The sequence below is a fragment of the Protomyctophum parallelum genome, assembly GCF_964188405.1.
Source record: "Protomyctophum parallelum genome assembly, chromosome: 23".
In the NCBI taxonomy this organism is placed as follows: Eukaryota; Metazoa; Chordata; class Actinopteri; order Myctophiformes; family Myctophidae; genus Protomyctophum; species Protomyctophum parallelum.
Window position 1 is genome coordinate 15842704 of NC_139715.1, and position 20051 is coordinate 15862754.

The 20051-nt window shown below is 41.4% G+C and overlaps 1 protein-coding gene across 4 annotated transcripts; it reads right to left on the reverse strand.

Moving 5' to 3' along the window:
- Nucleotides 1-1005: 1005 nt before the first annotated feature.
- On the reverse strand, nucleotides 1006-13322 carry LOC310854432 (cobalamin trafficking protein CblD-like). 4 transcript variants are annotated; one of them, XM_083759080.1, is made up of 8 exons: nucleotides 13101-13322; nucleotides 11749-11788; nucleotides 11136-11280; nucleotides 9679-9899; nucleotides 8900-9005; nucleotides 6166-6281; nucleotides 4306-4392; nucleotides 1007-2583 (listed from the first exon to the last, which is right to left on the reverse strand). In XM_083759080.1, exons 2-8 carry the CDS (start codon nucleotides 11758-11760, stop codon nucleotides 2365-2367), a joined length of 906 nt encoding a protein of 301 aa, XP_083615206.1. In that variant the 5' UTR covers nucleotides 11761-11788; nucleotides 13101-13322; the 3' UTR covers nucleotides 1007-2364. The 4 variants fall into 4 exon arrangements, with proteins under 4 accessions (XP_083615207.1, XP_083615206.1, XP_083615205.1 ...); XM_083759079.1 differs by having other exon boundaries at nucleotides 11749-11796; nucleotides 12987-13121; XM_083759078.1 differs by having other exon boundaries at nucleotides 1008-2583; nucleotides 11749-11796; nucleotides 13101-13321.
- Nucleotides 13323-20051: the final 6729 nt, after the last annotated feature.

Sequence of the window (20051 nt, forward strand, 5' to 3'; positions counted from 1 at the left end):
TATTTAAAGCACAACACTAAGTGGAGTCCCAAATGTGTTTTTGTTGTCAAATGTATTTTCTGGCACCCATTATATTGTCCTGACAACCATCTGGCAATTATTGCAGACCAGGGCTGTGGACTCTCTGCTGTTCAGTGTACTAAAATGATAGGCTCTCTTTAGAATAAAAAGTTAAAAAACAAAACAAGTTCCCTACATTAAAACATGCCCCTATGGCTTAAGTTATGTCCATACTGGTTTCATTAAGTAAACTTTCGAAGGATACTTCCCAGTAAGGTTGTGCATGCCTGAGCCTGTAGCTCTACTACTAGCATGTAGTGCAACCTGAACAGGTTATCAGGTACTGTTAGGCTAATCTCATCAATCCCTGATGAAGGCTTAACCGCCGAAACGTTGGATTAATTTGTTTTACCTGCTACGTCCTAATAAAATATTTCACTTTCTTATTTTTTCAAGATTCCCTCTGAGGCTACTCTCTAAAAACAGATTCTTGCTAATTCAAATTCAAAGGGAGAAATAAATCCTGGTGAAGGTCTGAGGAAGGGCTCTGGAGTCTGGACCGAAAGAATTAAGTAAAGAATTATTGGGAGCTGAATTTGGTGTGCGGAATTCTTTATTCTTACTCCAGGACTGTCTTTGATCCGTTTTCAGCTGTTTGTTCAGCCTCTTTTGCTACTTAGAAATAAATCCGCCCCCCTTTTTTTGGTCCGATGCATTCCCAGAATGCCGTCAGGCGAAAAGGGCATAATTCTTCAATGCATTGTATATTAGTTGCTTAATATTTCCTTATGATACATTATTCCTGTCAGATAAACATTACGATTGAGCTATTTTGTTAATTAAAATGTGTTGTACAGTACCAAGACAATATTTCTTTGATCACCACACAGCTTATATCTCCGTCAATTAGTTTTTAATGGATTTTTTAAAAAGGTGCCACATTGTGTGTGATATACACTTTAGTCGTTTGTCAAATTAAGAATATATGTGCAATCATACAGAGTTATGGGTATGCTTTTTTTCTTTTGCATGTACTGTATATCCATAGAATCACAACTACTACTGTAGGTATTTGGTCAGATGGGTGGGCCTGAGCATGTTTATTTCAATGATCAATCAATTGATTTCTGGTTTGGATCAATGGAACTAACATAGCATACTTTAAGTTCCTATTTATTGGCATCACAACAAAAACTATATTTTTTAATGGTTTAAAAAAAAATCTTTAGTTTTGCCAATTATTCGGGGGCCCACATGTGAAATAGAAAACACTGCTGAATGCTACATCTGTGGCTTAATTGCCTTCCACTGACAAGCACATTCAAGCTCAATTATATCTTGGACTGCAAATGGAACATATAGTGATTTGTGGTGCATGTTGTTTGGAAGAGGAACACATTCACAAGTGCAGCGCTGATGATGATAAGCTCTCAAACCTCACACGGTTTTCCAGAGTTCATTTATTCAGCATTTAGTGCAAGTGCACCGTGCTTCAAGCTTCAAGACAAATACAGGCCATGTTCCTGGGGCCTATACAGTACATGATGACTCACTCAACCACACAATTAATCAAGAACCTGTACTATACACTGATTATTATGAAAGTGTTGACCCAAGTGTTGTATTTTTAAATAGGTAGGTAGTTGGTATTTGTGCATTTTCACAAAAATTTAGATATTCACTTCAAAATGCTGTCTATTTTGGAAATGGCGCGTGATGTTTATTCAATATCTGAAAACAGCTGCCATTCTGGAATCATGGAAAGGGACTCAGAATCCTGATAAATATTTCCATAAATAAAAATCAAGTGTACCTTTTATAACAGCGATCGGTTTGTGAAAATAGGTTTCACATTTTCCACAATAAAATAGTAAAGGTTATTGTCAAGTTATTGTGTTGGCTTTCAGTAGTACTGCACCATACTGCACTTTTAGGTTGTGTAGTGTCAGCAAAATGAAAACCACACAAAATGTATCCATGTCAAGTACATATACATAATCCTGTTCGGTATCATGAAGGCTGGGCTATTCTTTTTCTTATGTTATTAAAACCAGAAAAAGACATATGCCTTATCATGATATCCAAAACCCCAGTTTTCTAGTCTCATATTACAATATTGTTTGCTACATTGCCCAGCCCTACTTTGATTGTACAAATAAAAATAATTTGGACAATGTTTCTCCGTTAGAGAACTTTTCGGTAACTGGTAAAACATCCAAATAAGCTGTTGCAAACTGCATTGGCTCCTCATTTCCTCTCCAATACTGCTTCTCCGAAGCAGTATTGATAAAACCTGGCGTGGTACCGACATCAGGTCATGTTTCATAAAAATAAAAAAAGAACGAAAGAAAAAGGAAACAAAGCCTATTCCTCGTCTTCGAGTCCATTTGTAAGTCCTTGTAGTCTTGCTATGGCAGTACTGTAGGTAGGTGCATTGGTGAAAACAGTCCCTACAAACAAAGGCGTGCCTCTTAGGACGTGGCGAATAACCGTGCACGAGCCTGACGCTTCGATGTGAAAACCCAGATGCCTCAGCTCGTCATCCGCTCTCAGCAAGCTTCGATTTGACGGAGAGCCAAAGAACTGTTTAGAGAAACAAGAGCCAAAGTTAACCACCCTTGCATTCTGGAGCGAACATTCCGTAAAAATAGACGATCTACAAGCTCATAATGCGTCACAATGTGACTGTTTGTGACACATTGTGAGCTTATAGACAGGGGCGTCATTTGGATATGGCAGGCTATGGCAGCTGCCATACCTTGGCTCCAGGGAAAAAATAAATGTGACTTTGAAAAAATAAATCCATGAATGTCTTTGTCTATCAGTGTTATTATTATTCCGTTATTAAATTACAGTAAAATAGCTACAAATGCAAATTTGAACAAAATGATCGTTTTCACAAGGTATTATTATATTGCCTACAACATGTATTTCCCCTATCTCGACAAATGGTATATTCCAAGGGAGAGCAGCAGGCGCGCAATTTCAAGAGACTGTCAGGCAGAGAGAGTGCGATTGTGTTTACACTGTGCTGGCAGTGCTGGCAGTGCTGCCGTCAGTAGGCTAAAACCTAAAACGAAAAGGACCACGACATCCTTTTTGGAGAAAAGACTGCGACTGCCCAGCAGCAGAAGACTGTGACAGTGAGTCAGCAACTCACTGTCACAAAAATCCAGACGTCCCTCCGTTTTTATTTAGTGACGACTTAGTTAGACCGACTTGGTTTATTCATTGAGCTCCCGGATAGCCTCTAGCCCCTGGATAACACCACCACCAGCGTACAGGTAAACAAATGCTCCTGCTAAATTTTATGAATTAATATTTTTTTCCTCAATGAACATTAAATGTGGGATTTTTGAGTTTGAGTTGTTTGGAGTGAGAGATTTTCAATCGACTTTAAAAATGACAGATCTACTGTACTGTAGTTACTGACACAACCACATTTCCCCACTACTATTATATTGGGTTTGCCCTCTTTTCATCGCTAACTGCAATATCATGTTTTTATCTATTTATTTATTAAAGGGGAACATTTATATGTACATTTACATGTTGTATAAATCATTGATTATAGGAAGTCATCCCACATGGGCCAAGAGCATTGTCTTCCGCTCGCTGCATTTTACATCATGATGCAAGTGGGCCAATTCGCATATCAGACACTAGGCATACTTGGAAAGGTATGGCCGATATCCCCAAATCTCCCTGAAATCAGAGGGAGGTGATGGAACTAGTGCAATTATTAACACTTTGACGGCTTTATATTAATATGTGACATGTACCGAGGCTGCCGGGATTCTTTAATTACCTTTGGAGCATACGCCAAAGTATTTGCGCCTTTGATCTATGAAAGTCCACTTGAAAACACTCCAATGATTTGTTATTGAGCCGACAAAAAAGCCACTTCCTTAATCCGGGTCATAGTCAAAGAGCAACGCATCTATATAACTCAGGGTAATATTTTGTCTTCTATAGAGGACCACAATGGAAATAAGTTTTGGATATAAGCACATATTTTCCTTGTCCAACTTGTTACTAAACAAAGACGACGTAGAATGGTTTTACTCTACATTATAATGCTTGATAACAACAATAAAACAAAAATGTTGTATATCATGGAAAAATGGAAAATACATACAGTGCCCCTAGATCAGACTAGACAGAGACACAGGATTTAGTGCTCTGCCTCCAACGCAGATGCAAGGTAAATCTCAGATTGAACTATGTTGATTGGTTCTTTTCTTTTGCTCATTACTTTTAACAGTACAAACTGAAGTTAACAGGAATGGAAGAACTGAAACTTACAGCTACTCCTGTGGCAGGGTCGATAAAGTCTGCCCAGTAACCTGCCGTCCACAGAGCGAAGCACATCTCCTTCGCACCGCTCACAAACTAGGGTTAGAGGAAAGAACAATTAAGAAAAATTATGTATTCAAATAATTCAAACATTAACCACTAAAGCCCAATCATGTGCTTCGTCATAGAACAACGGTGATGCATGGTGAAAATAGCCATAGATTTTCAGGGAAAAACGTGGTTAACAAAGATATTTGCCATTGCTTTCAACAGTCTATTGAAAAGTAATTCACGACAAACAGGAATGATTCTCCAAACAGAAATGTCTTTTTTCATGGGTTTATGGGTGTCCTGACTGTGCCCATAATCAGTGGCGAACAGTAACTAAGTACATTTACTTTGAGTACTGCACTTTTTTGGTTAACCTTTTGAAAGCTCATGACTTTCACTCATGACTGTCCCAAACTAAGACAAATATATTATGAACTAGATAAAGTGCCAATCGGCACAGGTCTCCACCAGGATTCTTCCTCAGCCTAGTGGGAATATGCGTGCACAGTTTCATCGCAATGGGACGCTGCGTTGAGGAGTTGTGGCCATTTGCTACTCCTGAAAACTGTAGGAGCCAATCGTGACCAATCAGGATGGAATATGAGAAAACAAACCTGTCTTGATCACATGACTATGGAGATCATGTGTACCGATTTGCGTGAAATTTGGATAAAATCTGAAGGAGTAATAATAGAAAATGTGTTTTACATATGTGGGCCTCCTGGTGGCGCTATAAAGAGCAGATGTGAAAAATTCCAGGCAAAGGTTTTTCCTTGGCCTCTAGGGAGTTGGCATACAAAGTTATCCACAGATCTGTGCAGTTAGAGGTAAAAACACTTTTGGGCCAGTTATAGCGCCACCTTGAGGCTGAGTTGAAATTGTTCATGTGGCATTTCGTCCTCGACCTAGTGGGAATGTGGGTGCACAATTTCACGGAAATCACGCGATGTGTTCATGATTTGCAGCATTTTGTTTGAAACTGAGCACTCCTGTGGATTTTGGAAGCCAATCTTAACCAATCAGGATGGAGTCTGAGAAATCTGAAAGACCGGTTTGGTTGAATGGCTCTAGAGAGACTGTGTACCAATTTGCGTGATGTTTGGACAAAATCTGTAGGTGTACTGTGCAAAAAGTTGTTTTGCACAAAGCGGCCTCCTGGTGGCGCTATAACAGGCCGTTCTGGAAAGTTTGGGGCAGAGGTTCATGGTTGGCATCCAGGGAGTGTGTGTGCAAAATTTTGTATTTATACATACTTTTGGAAAGGTTTAAAATTTCAATTCAGCAATGGACTGATACTGTATAACACAGAAAATGTACTTTGTAATTTGTACTTCTGAATACTACTACCACCACTGCCCATAATAAACACTGTGATAACACATTTAGACCTGAGGCCGATTTGTTTTTAAAAAGGGCTTCTAAATCCAGATTTGTGAAAAATCTATGCTTTTATATCAGTTATTCTCAACCTTTTCCATGTCAAGGAGCCCCGGAATTATCTGAATTTGGCTGAAAATATGTAGTTCCAGGGACCCCCCCAGAAGCAAAGATTTGACTTAAAAACGTTCGCTCTGAAAGAATATATACTAGATTTGTGCCACATTTTCACGACTTTTCAAAAAATAGCAGATCTACAAGCTCGTAGCGCGGCACTGTGCCGAGCTATGAGCTTATAGATCTGCTATTTTCCAATAGCTAAAGTATAACATAATGCATACACCAAGAGGGGTTCCCGTCCTGAATCAGGGTTAAGTGGTGCGATGTCATGTTGCACACAGAGAACTTTTGGAGACATGGACATTGTGAGCTCAGACTCACTCTATGAAGCTGCTGCTCCGTGTTAGGCTCCACTTCTTCACATCTGCTGCCTTTCTGCGTTACCGTGACAACTGTGATGGCACTGGCAGGCGCCGTCGGAAAGAACACTTCAAGATCTGTCGAGGGGGACAGAGACAGACAGAGGGAGAGACAGAGACAGAGACAGACAGACAGACAGAGGGAGAGAGATAGAGGGAGACAGACAGACAGACAGACAGACAGACAGACAGACAGACAGACGGAGAGACAGACAGAGACACAGACAGAGGGAGACAGACAGACAGACAGAGGGAAACAGACAAGAGGGAGACAGACAGACAGAGGGAGAGACAGACAGAGGGAGAGGGAGAGACAGACAGAGGGAGAGGGAGAGACAGACAGACAGACAGAGGGAGACAGACAGACAGAGGGAGAAACAGACAGAGGGAGAGACAGAGGGAGACAGAGACAGAGGGAGGGACAGACAATGAAAGAGACATGTTTCTTTCAGATTTGACCAGGACACAGTGCTGTTACCCAAGTATCATCTGTAGTCCCTGGCCGGGTGTCCAGCAGAGGACCAGACCGAGTGTGTCAGATATGAAGGGTTTACTGTTTGCCTGGTATCCTAGTTTCTTTGGAGCACTACATTGTTCTCTTTGTACTTCTGCTATAGAGCGTCGCAGTCCCGCCCCTCGAGAGACCCGGAAAATAAATCTCCGTTCATTTTCCTCATAGACTTTTCAGAAAGTATACGCTGCGGACAAAGCCTACTCTTGTCGTGACAAATCAATAAACACAATGTTTTGGGCCAAACAAATAATTAGAAAGTAGAAAAAAACGGCAGGTTACAACACTTTTTAGTTGTTTTTCTTCTTTGTAATTATTTGTTTGGTCACAACAAGAATTGGAAAAATGCATTGGGATTCATATCCTGGGCCTGGCGTCGTCATGAAAGGGGGCGAGACTGCAACGCTCTATTAACCCTGTAGTTTGGAGACTAGGGTAGGGTTCATGCTTAATCTGTTGTGTTTACCGGTATTTCACTCAGAGTAAGTCACTCTGGATAAGAAAGAACATCTGCTAAATGCCTAAATTGCAAGTGTAAATAATAGAGACAGTTGGAGATAGAGGGGCGTGCGCAATTGGTTAGTATTGTAAACATGACGATGGATAGATGCATTCATTGACAGAATTAGTAATCTTTTAAACCTAACCCTAAAATGACTGAAATGTATTGTCCCAATATAAGACAGGAGCTTGAGCTCTGCTGTGGGAAGCACAGCTACTTTTCACAATACCATTGCCTCCCTCTAGTGGATATTTAGTATATTGGCAACAGTGCACTGTGCAGCTCCCAGGTGTGTGCTGTGAATTAGAGTTCTCATTTTCTGCCCGAACCCGGCCCGGCCCGACATTTTAGGGCCGGGCCGGGCCCAAAAAATATGCTAATTAGACGGGCCGGGCCGGGCCTCGGGCTCTGTGATTTTCCGTGATTTTTTATTTTTCTTCTTTTTTCAAAAATGTTATTATAATAAAAATAGCAATTCTGTTATTTGTGTAATGTGTAGGCTATATAGCCTACAAGTATGCATTTATTATGAAGAGGGCTGCGCTATGGCGATTCACTTGTGACAGGAGGAAGACGGAGGAGTGGAGGCGGGGGGCTTGGAATGGATTACTGACTGTGCACTGTGCAGGCAGAGAGAAGTGAACGGCGGGGTGGTTGTTTAATGTTTATACCGCTGGCTGGCCTCTGTTTTGCGGCGCACCAAATGAGCTTCTGCTTCAGTTCATAATGCTAAATGTTTTATAAATCAATCGGATTATCAAACGATAGACTGCAACATGACAAAAACAGTTGCACTGAGCCATCTCGTTAAACCCAGCTGGCTGCAATGAATAACCTAATCATTAGACCTAATCAACGTCATATAGTCACCAACCGATCCATATAATTCTGTAGTGTATGATCTGACCACGCAATGTTACAGTCCACTGCAGGCTACTACAGGCTATTTGATTTACAAAATGATTAGTATTATAACCGCCGTCCCTCAGTGCGGCAGCGGCGCTCCTCGTTATATGTGCCCGATTTAAAATAACAGAGCTGTCTCTAAGCTCTAAGCTCGAGACACGCCATGAGCGGGTGCATGGATATATATGTAGGCTATGTTTGTTCTTTTGGACACCGAACGGGGACGATACTTGGGGTCTTGGACATAGCTTCACTTCAGAGGAAACGGGGAGCTACTCACCAGTCACCACCACTGGAAATGGAATCCATTAGAATGATATGGAAATGGTAGGCTACATTAACAGTCTAACGTGAGCTACATAAATCCTTTATTTCGGCGATAAGTCCATTGAACTCCGTTCTCACTCTCACACAGACACACACTGAAAGAAAAAAAAGAACGCCACTTTATTGCATGGCCAGCGCAGCAGCACGCGCCGTCAGTGGTTCACTGACGGCGCATGCTGCTGCGCTGGCCATGCATTAAAGTGGCGTTCTTTTTTTTCTTTGTCGGGCTTTATAGGGCTTCGGGCCTAACATTATGGTATTTTTTAGGGCCGGGCCGGGCTTCGGGCTGACCCAGTTAGGGCTGGGCCGGGCCGGGCTTCAAATTTCGGGCCCGATGAGAACTCTACTGTGAATGTATCTGTATGAAAGAGTGACAATAGCTGAAAGAGAGATGGCAGTCCTCAAGCGCTATCAATGTAAAAAACTAACGCATGAAAAAGCTAGACATACCTTTCCTTAGAAGTTCAGGACAGGACTTTATTGAGCAGTCAGCATCCATTGGATTAAAGTATTGCTCAGCTCTGCACACTCTTGTGTATGTTGGACCTTCCTTGCCCTGAAAAACAAAGATACATGTGTCCCTAAATATACATATATCTACAATTCTTCAGGATTAGGTTCTTAACAATAGATACTGGTTACCTACAAATGTTTTGTAAGACATATTCACACATTAACCATTCATTGGGGAATTGTCCATAAATAATGAAAATAAGCAATCTAAAAGCATAGTTTGCATAGTTTGTAGTTTTGTAGAAAATAGGGCTTAACCCATTCAGGACGGGACTCTAGGTTTAGAAGATCTAAAAGCTCATAGCGCGGCACGAGCTTGTAGATCTGCAATTTTAGAAAAAACGTGAAAATGTGTCGCAAATCTTTGTTTGAATATATATTCTTTCACAGCGAAAGTTTTTAACTCAAATATTTGCTTCTGAGAGGGTCCCTGGAACAACATATTTTCAGATAAGGGAGCGGTCAATTACATATCATTTCTGGGGTCCTTGACATGAAATACTGTAGTTTGAAAACCACTGACATAGAAACATAGGTTTTTCAGAAAACTGTCATGATTTAGACGACATGTGTAGAATCTGGTCTCAGTCCTAAATGGGTTAAGAGACTAATACGCCATGAGAACTGCGGTGGAAATTATCCTGAAAAAGGATATTTTTGGAAAACATTGATTACAGAAACACAAATGAATACATAATGGCAAAACATTCCGTTACCTGGAACTCACTGATGAACTGGGCCAGTACAAACTCATGTCTCTCGGAGCTGCTCGGGGACGTCAGTATGTCGGGGACCGTTCTGTGCACCGGAGCCTTCTTTATCTGGTCCGCCGTCCCCTCCAGGTGACAGTCGAAGCCTGCGTTGCCCGGCAACTGGAAGCGCTGGTCCTGAGGTCCGAATGGGCCCATGTTCTCATCGGGCCACACGGTTCTGGGCCCTGCAGCAGAGGGACCCGGAAACGCTTTAGAACAGTGGTTTTCAACCCGTCAACCATGTTCACCGTGATTGCTCCTGCTTCAATTGATTTATTTTACTGGTTGTTCTGCATTTAAGTTCTTTTGTAATTGTATCCTGATTTATAATGTTGTGTAGTGTTGATGTATTGTTTTGACTGTATTTGTGAATTGTAACCTTCGGCTACATTGAAAATGAGGGCTTGCCCCCAACTGTATTTCCTGTATATAAATTTGCATTTAAAACAAAATGTCAGTTTGGATCTGATTCTGGTCACTAAAAGGGCATCGAGGGCTTTCCTGTTGTTCTGTAGCTGCCGTCTATGAGGTCAATAGAGCGTCGCAGTCCCTCCCCCTTTCAGAACGACGAGTGGCCCAGGAAATGAAATGCAATGCATTTCTCCCATAGGATTTTCTTTAAGTATTTATTTAAAGACGGTTACGCCGCGGACAAAGCCAACTCGGATCGTGACAAATCATGACAATGAACACAATATTTTGGTCCGATCAAATCATTAGAAAGAAGAAAATAAAGGCAGGAGACAACACTATTTGTTTTGTTTTTCTTCTTATACATTATTTGATCGGCCCAAAACATTGTGTTCATTGTCATGATTTGTCACGATCCGAGTTGTCCGCGGCGTAACCGTCTTTAAATAAATACTTAAAGAAAGTCCTATGGGAGAAATGCATTGCATTTCATTTCCTGGGCCACTCGTCGTTCTGAAAGGGGGAGGGACTGCGACGCTCTATAGTGGCTCAGTGCAGGGTGACAGGTTTGAACTGCATGGCCAAATTGTGTCTCTTTATAGACGGAGCTTGAAACAGAACCTGTATTCTCAGTTGAGATTCTGGTTGGTTTACAATTTACATTACTGGTCAGGTCAGTGGTCAGGCTGCATTCAGGTGTTAAAATACCAACATAAGTCAGAAGTCCATGAGCCAGAGCTCCAAATGTGGGCTATGATTACCTAATCTGGTCGAGACGAGATTACCAAATGCAGTAGGCAAAGCCATAGAAGACATTTTTAAAATTTCGACGTCAGGCCTAAATGGGTAAATATAGATTAAACTGTTTCAAGTAAAGTACAGTATGGTAACAGGCACTTGGGACTTCACGGCCCATTTATGTTCCTCAATCGATTATTTAACTAAAAATCTTTTTTATTATTTTTTATAATGGATTAAATAAAGTAATTCCAAGTAACTGTTGCACCAACCCGAGTCAGTATGTGAGACGGCGACATAAGGCTCATCTGAGCTGGCAGTCGAGAAGGTTCTGGTCCTCCCGACCCGTAGAGCAGCAAGAGCCTGGAGACCAGCGCTCATCTGGGGCAGAAGCAGCCTGCCACGACCACACAACACCTGCACCAAACACAACACGCCAAAGACTGACAACATGATGGTGGAACCACAAAATGCTCTAGTACGAGGCAAATTATCTTAGTGTCTATTGGGGGGGAAAGTCAAACTGTACTGCATGTCCAAAATGGTTACTTTTCACAATCACTTTTCACAATCACAATCACGGACCAGATAAAATAAATAAATAGCAGATCCAGTTTCGTGTGACACTACAGTATGAAGTAGGGCATTATTCATTTACCCAAAAAAAAAGCCATTAAAAGTTGAATGTGGAGATACAGTATGAGGTTTCTAGGAAGCATGAGGTCAGTCCGCTGCCCCCCCCCCCCCCCCCCCCCCCCCCCAGGTTGGCAGAGGAAGTGTAGCGCCCAGGATTATTATGTCATGATATGGCACACTGTTTTCTCTTGTGCCAATTGAAATGCCAAAGATCCTTGCTACTGTTAGGTCAACAGTTAAGTCACTTACACTACTCGACATCTTCAGGCCTTTCCCCACGAACCTGTATCTGTGAGACTGAAGAACATCAACAGACAGCATTAGAACAAGTTTCCATAGGAGATGTCTCAGATGTAGGCCGGCTTCTCTTCCTTTAACTGTTTTATATTATTATAATAATAACAACACATCAAATGTATATAACACTTTCCTTGGTACTCAAAGTCACTTTACAAGACAGAACAGATAAAAAACAATCTTTATAGACGATAACTTTTGGATTGCTCCCAAGTTTGTACATTTCTTGGTTCAATAGATACATTCCCAATCTCCCATATACTGTACATTTACAGCATATTGAACATTTACATTGAACATTGTAACAATGCAAAAAGCATGTCCCTGCTGGTTCTATACACTATAGTACTTATTAATTACTCTTCCCTTTTCTTTTTTCATTAAAAAACTAAAAACAAAAAGGACAATATCAGTAATCAATCACCAGGCACGTGTTTTAAAACGTTTTTAACTTTTAACATTCAGTTTGAAGTTCAGTGGACTTATTTACAGTAGGAGGTGGCGTGTCTGATCTAAATAAATACATTACGGTATGTTAAAATTACCTGAGGAGTTTTTTTTTAAGTGATATAACTAGCCCAACACACCTTGCTTAAACTATACTCTAGCTAGCATGCCTTTGATCTAAACGTCACGACAGCATTTGTACTGCATTATATATATATATAATATTATGCTAAGTAGGCTATAGTATATGCTTATCATTGCTGTATGTTTTATTGCTTTTACTTTATTGTACTGTATTATTGAGGAATTTGAGGGTGCTATTATTGTAACGTTTACATAACAATGATCCCGGTTGTTGTTTTACCCTGCAGAAGTTTTGTGGGTGTAAGACTTAGAAATGTTTATTAATTATAATAAAAGTATATTATTATTACTATTATACAGCAATAGATAAGCTATAGTTAAGCTTTAAAACACAGCAAGCAACGTGATGCAATCACACTCCAATATTACATAACATAGGTGGAAAAAACAGTTAGAGGTCACCTTAAAAGCTTCAGCTGTTTGCGCATTTGTCTTTTAAAGTGTGTTCTTAATGTCTAATCCGATGTAAAGTGGACAGAGAATAGCATTATGCTGCTAATTTAGTTAGCTCGCTGGCTGTGATCGTCAGCTGATCCCTGGCTGAGCTTGTTTGTTTTGACACTTCCTCCTCTCAGATATAATAAACTAACATTTCTTACTTGCGAAGTTACCGACAACGCGGAGCTGGATCTTCCGTTTGTAGGCGTTATTAAAAAGTCTAGTATTACTCTGTTTGATTAGGGATTATAGTGAAAGGAACATAATGTCCTTACCAGAGATCAGTTCGATGTACTTCTTCTTTCACAGCTGTAGTAAGCAAAACACTCACGGCAAGCTGCGAGGGACAAACTTAAATCGACCACGTTCCTTTTTGCACGTAGTCTTTGAACCGTCCAGCCGTATTAAAATGACTTCACTTCTGTTACCAACAACCTGTTGTGCTAGTGAGCTTCAAATTAGAGTATACTTGTTAAATAACGCATTCAACCATTAAATGAACGAGGACCACTGCAATCGGTAGTGTGTAGTGTACTGACTGTACTGTGCTATGGTAGGTGTACCGTGTAGGTACTGTTTTGACAAAATAATGGTGTAATTGCTATATGTCACCACGAGGTGGGAGCAAAGCTATGCTATGAAAGGTTGAGGCTACTCCTTGCAATTAAAGGACCACTTCACCACTTTTCAACCTCTCTTCATATAATAGGTCCTCACTAATAATCATGAAAAAAATGGGTAGTTGAGCAAATAAATGATTTAATGGGCAAATTATTTGATCGTGTTCCATATACTGCATTGTGAACTGTTTTGAATTACTACTTGACCCACCCACCTATTCCTGTAACACAGCTGTTCCCAAACCTTTTTGGCCTGCATGCACCCCATGTTACCTCCTGACCTATAGCTGACACACCCCCCACAAAGCTAAATAGAGACATACATTTCCTATTTATCCACATATATATGCACATATTTTAACCTGAATATATGCTGCATATATATATATATGCATATATATATATATATATGCAGCACAGACTATATTCTGCATATACTTGCCATATATTGGCATAATGTTAAAATATTAAAAATAAAACCATAGCACCACCATAGCCTTTTCATGTCGCACGCCCCTAGAAGGAACCCACGCACCACAAGGGGTGCACGAACCACAGTTTGGGAACCACTGCAAGTGTAACACCTCCTTAGGTGGAGTCAAGGCTCTGGGCGGAGTATGGTACACTGCTAATGGATTTGGATTGGGGCGGATATTATTAAGCTACTATGGGCTACTTGAACTACTATCCTAATTTATACCCAAGCCCTTCTCCATTTCACTAAACAGGGTTCCAGACATTACGTGTGGACTCCCTTTGGGTAATGGGTATAGGGCGTTCGATCAACCCCCCAGATGTGGAAACACTGGAACACGGTGTAAAAGACAGGGACTTTAAAGGAGAATTCCATACTAGAAGGCTTTCTTACCTTTATTTGTAGTCATTACGACCTCACCAAAGAGGTCCAGGTGTTATTTTGTGCAACAGCACAAATCTTAATTGCATTGAATTGAATGGGGCTATGGGGTGTTGTGCTAATTCGCTTATTAATATCTCTAATACATTTTTTTATATCCTCTATTCATAATGTAAATAGTATCCCAAGCGGCACACTTAGCAAATTAGCACAAAAACCCAACCCCCATTGAGGGCTTATGGTAGTGGACATAGCCAATAATGCACTTTTTCACAAAATAACACCTGGACCTCTTTGGTGGGGACGTAACAACTACAAATAAAGGTAAGAAAGCCTTCTAGTATGGAATTCTCCTTTAACTGGGAAGAATCACCCAGTGCAGGAAGGACGAAGTATAAGGGTGCTGAAAGAAGGAGTGCAGGCACACTGCTCAGCAAACCAAATAAATAAAAAAGAAAAACTCCCCTGTGGTGAATAATAATGCCTCATTATTCCTCCATCGTAAGATGGTGTTGCACACCAGAAATAGCAGACCTATAAAGCTTGTATTATCAGTATGACAAAGTATAAATTAAAGGGACTGCACAGAGAGCGGTTGATCTGACAATAATATGACGTGTCACTTAGCTGTTGGAAGTCACACAAAGACAGCTAACATCCAGCCATGCCTAAAACGTCAACTCCATCACAGGTATACGATGGCTGACTGTGACTGTCTGACAGACGTCAAGGTTGAGCTGAGTGGATGTGATGGAGGAGGGAGAGCTAATTTAACTTCCCTGGGTTTCTCTGCTGGAGGAACATCGTGGTTCGATCGCTGACTTAATGTGAACAGCTGCAATACGGCACCGTGTGTGTGTGTGTGTGTGTGTGTGTGTGTGTGTGGTATGTGTAGTGGATGTCAGTGAATCTCCCAGTGGGACCAGTAACAGCAGCAGCACTAGCTGCCACTGTGGAGACACCAGTATCACTGCAGGCACTCTGGATGGTCACACACACACACACACACACACACACACACACACACACACACACACACACACACACACACACACACACACACACACACACACACACACACACACACACACACACACACACACATGCACGCATAAACTATTTGAAAGCACCACTCAGTTGAGTTCTTGACCTCAAGCTGTCTACGCAACCATTATTTGCAGAAAAAAGACAATAAACGTCACCAAGAGTGTTTGAGATGGCATAATATAAACACCTATAGCATGCGGCGAGTGAGACTTCAGGATTCAGCTCCAACGGCATGATCGATGGGCAAATATTCCATAACTGTGTATTTATTCATAACAAATGGCACACAGCTGAAAGGTTTTCTCTGGGCAATGGCATTGATTTGTTTGGCCAAGGGCCACAAACGACAGCAGAGAGGTTTTCCCGAGTGGAGAGGTGGCCTTGAGCCTCCCAAGGACCCAGACGAAGCAATGAGTCAGCCACGGTCTCCTTTTATCGCTGTCTGTGCTGTCAAGGTGTTGGAATCATCACTTTTCAATAGCAATTTATAATTGCAATTTACAATTTAGGCATTTAGCAGAAGCTCTTAATCCAGAGCGACTTACATTAAGCAAGAACAAAAAGCATGGCAATACATCAGTTATCATGAAACATGCGTAAGCTAAGAACATAATAGTGGAATATATCTAAATGAAACTATATGTATAAACTATACATCCTCCAAGCAATTCTAGTGCTGTCTACGTAACATGCTATAAGTCTGTATAAAATGCTATCTAACTCTACATAAAGTGCTATCTAAGGGGCTAGGGCGTGTGCTACGGGCCATGGAGGGATGGAGTCTGAAAAAGTGGGTTTTCAGACTACGGTGGAAGATAGGGAGTGAGGCTGCAGTTCTGATTATAATGGGAAGTGCATTCCAAAGTTTTGGAGCCAGAAGGGAGAAGAGTTTGGGACGTGTGTTTTTAGTGAAGGTACTTCCAGCTTCCCTGCGTTGGCTGATCTGAGTGCGCGGGAGGGTTTGTAGGGTTCGATCATACTTGGTATGGGGGAGCCATACCTTTGGTTGCTTTGAATACCAGCATCAGAGTTTTGTATTCTGTGCGGGCAGCGACCGGGAGCCAATGGAGTGAGCGGAGAAGGGGGGAGAATTTTGGGATTTAGTGTACAGTGAGAAAAGGAGGGGACCAAGTACAGATCCCTGCCGGTGGACTTGAGCGAGCTGGCCTGGATGAGAGCGGGCAGTGTTGGTCGAATGCAGATGAGATAGAGGAGAGGAAGGATGAGATTGCAGTGTCAGGTGAGAGAGAGGGGTTAGGACTCCATGGAGGGTAGAGAGGAGATAATAGAGGATGAGAGGGAGGAGGGGTTTAGGGACTTAAGGTTGTGTCGGGTGGTGACGTTCGGAGGGTTAGTAGGTTTAGGCGGGAGGGTGGAGAGAGAGAGGGAGAAGGTTATGAAGTGGTGGTCAGACCTAATTAAGGGGGTAACAGAGAGTGTGGAGGGAGAGCAGTCTCTAGAGAACATAGGGAGAGGTCAAATGAGGCCAGAAGGGATGTAACGGGAAGATACTTCTTTGCAATAGGTAGGTTGACGTCACCCAGTAGAATCAGGGGGGTGCCATCTTCTGGAAACGAGCTGATCTGAGTCAGAGTTTATATTGTATGTTTTCACTTACTGTGTGCCAAAGTGCAGATTCACGGAGCAAAGGCAGAGTCACACCGCTACCCAGAGTGACACTGAAACTGAGCAAGCTATATAGAGGTGGGGACCTCTAGATAGAAAAGAGCTTTTAAAAGGGAAGGCGGAGCTATGAGATCACTTGAGCTGTTTTGATAGCTCACTGATTGCAATAGTCTGCTTGGCTCTTTGTTCAGTGACAATATGATAGTGTGTCACTGAGCTCTGCTGACAGTAAACTTGCGTGGCAGTCATTGCTCCTGTTTGTTTGTTGTTTGTATGTTTGTTTGTTAGCAAGATAATTGGTGGTGGGGACGATTAATAATAGTAGGCTATACTACCATAAACATAACAAGAGATGAACAAGAGATGCTTATGCAATCCGGGTTTGCATAAGCATTTGCTTAATTTCATATATACTAAGAACAAAGTGCCTCTGTATGGTGTTATGGTACAGTATATTGAGAAGCGGAAAAAAGGTGTCCACCAACAAGTCAAATGATCTGAGAGCTATGCATCTCTTCAAGAACTCAGGATAATATGAAGACGGCAAGACGCCCAAATAAACAACATCGGAGCACACCCAGACTGGGGTCCCTCGCCAGGGAGGAGGAGACGGCAGCATTCAACACACTGACTGGGTAACGTGTATACCTGCCTATATTGGTGTCTGTCCACTACGGGCAGAAATAAGTGAAAATACTTTTAGAGGCCACTCAACGTGTGACTCAAATTTGGGGTTGATTGGACTGTGCGTTCATGATACCATGGAATGCACCCCCACTACTTTACTTGGACTTCTGGTAAACTCAGACGTCCCTCAAGAGGACGTGTCACCATCTGTCCCCCAGTCAGCCTGTGAAGGTCTCGTTCCTTGTTTTCTCAGCTGGCCCATTCCTTGTTTTAAATAGAATAGGCTTTTGTCGGTTACAAATGCAGCATTGTGCTTTGTTTCCAGCATTGTAGCCCTCTGCAAGATTCTTTGCTGTTTTGGATTTTGCGGTTGTCTCATCTTTTTTTGTTGATTGATTTTGTTATTTTTTATTCAATCCGACTCATTTATTTAGTATTTGTTCAAATAAAACACTCAACACATGTATATTTGTCCAGATGATGGCATGATAGAGACAAAATATTTCTGTTACGGTCTTTGATAAAAGAAAGACACAAAACTGTAAAGGAAACCGTTCTCGTCAAGAGGAATTGTCTTGATATTCATGTTGAAAGGTATTGGTCCACTGAATAACATAATAACCAGGCCATAATATCAAAGTTAGTTTAGTGTTTTTTGTTTAGTTAAGTTTATGTATTTATTTCTAGGGTTTCTTTTTTAGTTATTTCTTTTTTTTTTTTTTTTTTTTTTTACAGTGCATGGGGTTATTTTCTCAGAGAAGTGCTGTCAGTGTGAGTTTGGGTGATTTTCTTACCCACAAGCCAATGGGAGCTTTTCATTCCCAGCAGCCCCTCAGCACCGTCATACTTTAAAGACACAAACGTTTAAAAGCCGACAGAAAATGCTGACATTTTAGTTTACGCTCGTTTGTGAGTTCATGGTGCACTCGGCAACCTCTGAGCTATTTGCTACTGAATATTCATCATTCCCCAGTGTGATGCATTGAATCATTTTGATGTTCTGTCCTCTGCATATTGTCATAAAGGCATGAAAGTTGCCCAAGAGTTCTCAAACAGTGTTTGGCTTCAAACGATATTCCCAAATGGGCTTCGTTCTCCTTTCTTTCAACCGATAGAAAGAGCTCACTTTGAATAAAAAATATATACTGTATGTTTGCACATCTATTTCTGACCATCCTGGTGAGAGATGAAAAATTGACAGAGAGGCTGAATATGCTGTCGCTCTGAAGCAATGTCTCTCCTCTCCACGAGTCCCCAGGTACCTCCGCCTCCTGCGAGATCACCTCATTGTTGGGCTAAAATGTCTCCTCAATGACCCCTATTCTCTGTCCCAGATGGGTCACTGGGGTCAGGGTCTGTGATGCTATTCTACCAGACCCCCTGGCGTGCGTGTGTGTGCGTGCGTGCGTGCGTATAAGCATAACCATGGCCAATCGGCCATCGACCTTGAACATTGCCCTCTGCTGCAAGGTGCCTGCAAATAGGTTTGTGTGTGTGTGTGTGTGTGTGTGTGTGTGTGTGTGTGTGTGTGTGTGTGTGTGTGTGTGTGTGTGTGTGTGTGTGTGTGTGTGTGTGTGTGTATGTGTGTGTGTGTGTGTGTGTGTGTGTATGTCTTTGTGTGTGCACACATCAATGCAGTTTATAGCAACCCAAGGCGAGAGAGGAAGACGACGACACACTGTCTGTTTGGATTACAGCAGAGATGCATCCGTTTGTCACAGGAGGGTTGCTCTCCCAAGTGTGTTCACAAAAATATACAGCTTCCGAAGTTATGTCATGTCAATTTTGTCAAATGCATGGAGTATGAGATAACAAACAAAGCACGCATATATCTATGCATGGAGTATGAGATAACAAGATATCTATGCATGGAGTATGAGGTAACAAGATATCTATGCATCTATGAGATAACAAGATATCTATGCATGGAGTATGAGGTAACAAGATATCTATGCATGGAGTATGAGATAACAAGATATCTATGCATGGAGTATGAGATAACAAGATATCTATGCATGGAGTATGAGGTAACAAACAAAGCACGCATATATCTATGCATGGAGTATGAGATAACAAGATATCTATGCATCTATGAGTTAACAAGATATCTATGCATGGAGTATGAGATAACAAGATATCTATGCATGGAGTATGAGATAACAAGATATCTATGCATGGAGTATGAGATAACAAGATATCTATGCATGGAGTATGAGGTAACAAGATATCTATGCATGGAGTATGAGGTAACAAGATATCTATGCATGGAGTATGAGATAACAAGATATCTATGCATGGAGTATGAGATAACAAGATATCTATGCATGGAGTATGAGATAACAAGATATCTATGCATGGAGTATGAGGTAACAAGATATCTATGCATGGAGTATGAGGTAACAAGATATCTATGCATGGAGTATGAGATAACAAGATATCTATGCATGGAG

Bases quoted from the DNA above. Each gene is read 5' to 3' on its own strand.
- LOC310854432 (XM_083759081.1), bottom strand. The intron at 6,282-8,899 runs GTATGTCTAGCT...CCCCCTCGACAG, and splicing joins TCCTGAACTTCTAAGGAAAG to ATCTTGAAGTGTTCTTTCCG. The intron at 4,393-6,165 runs GTGAGTCTGAGC...CTCTAACCCTAG, and splicing joins CGGAGCAGCAGCTTCATAGA to TTTGTGAGCGGTGCGAAGGA.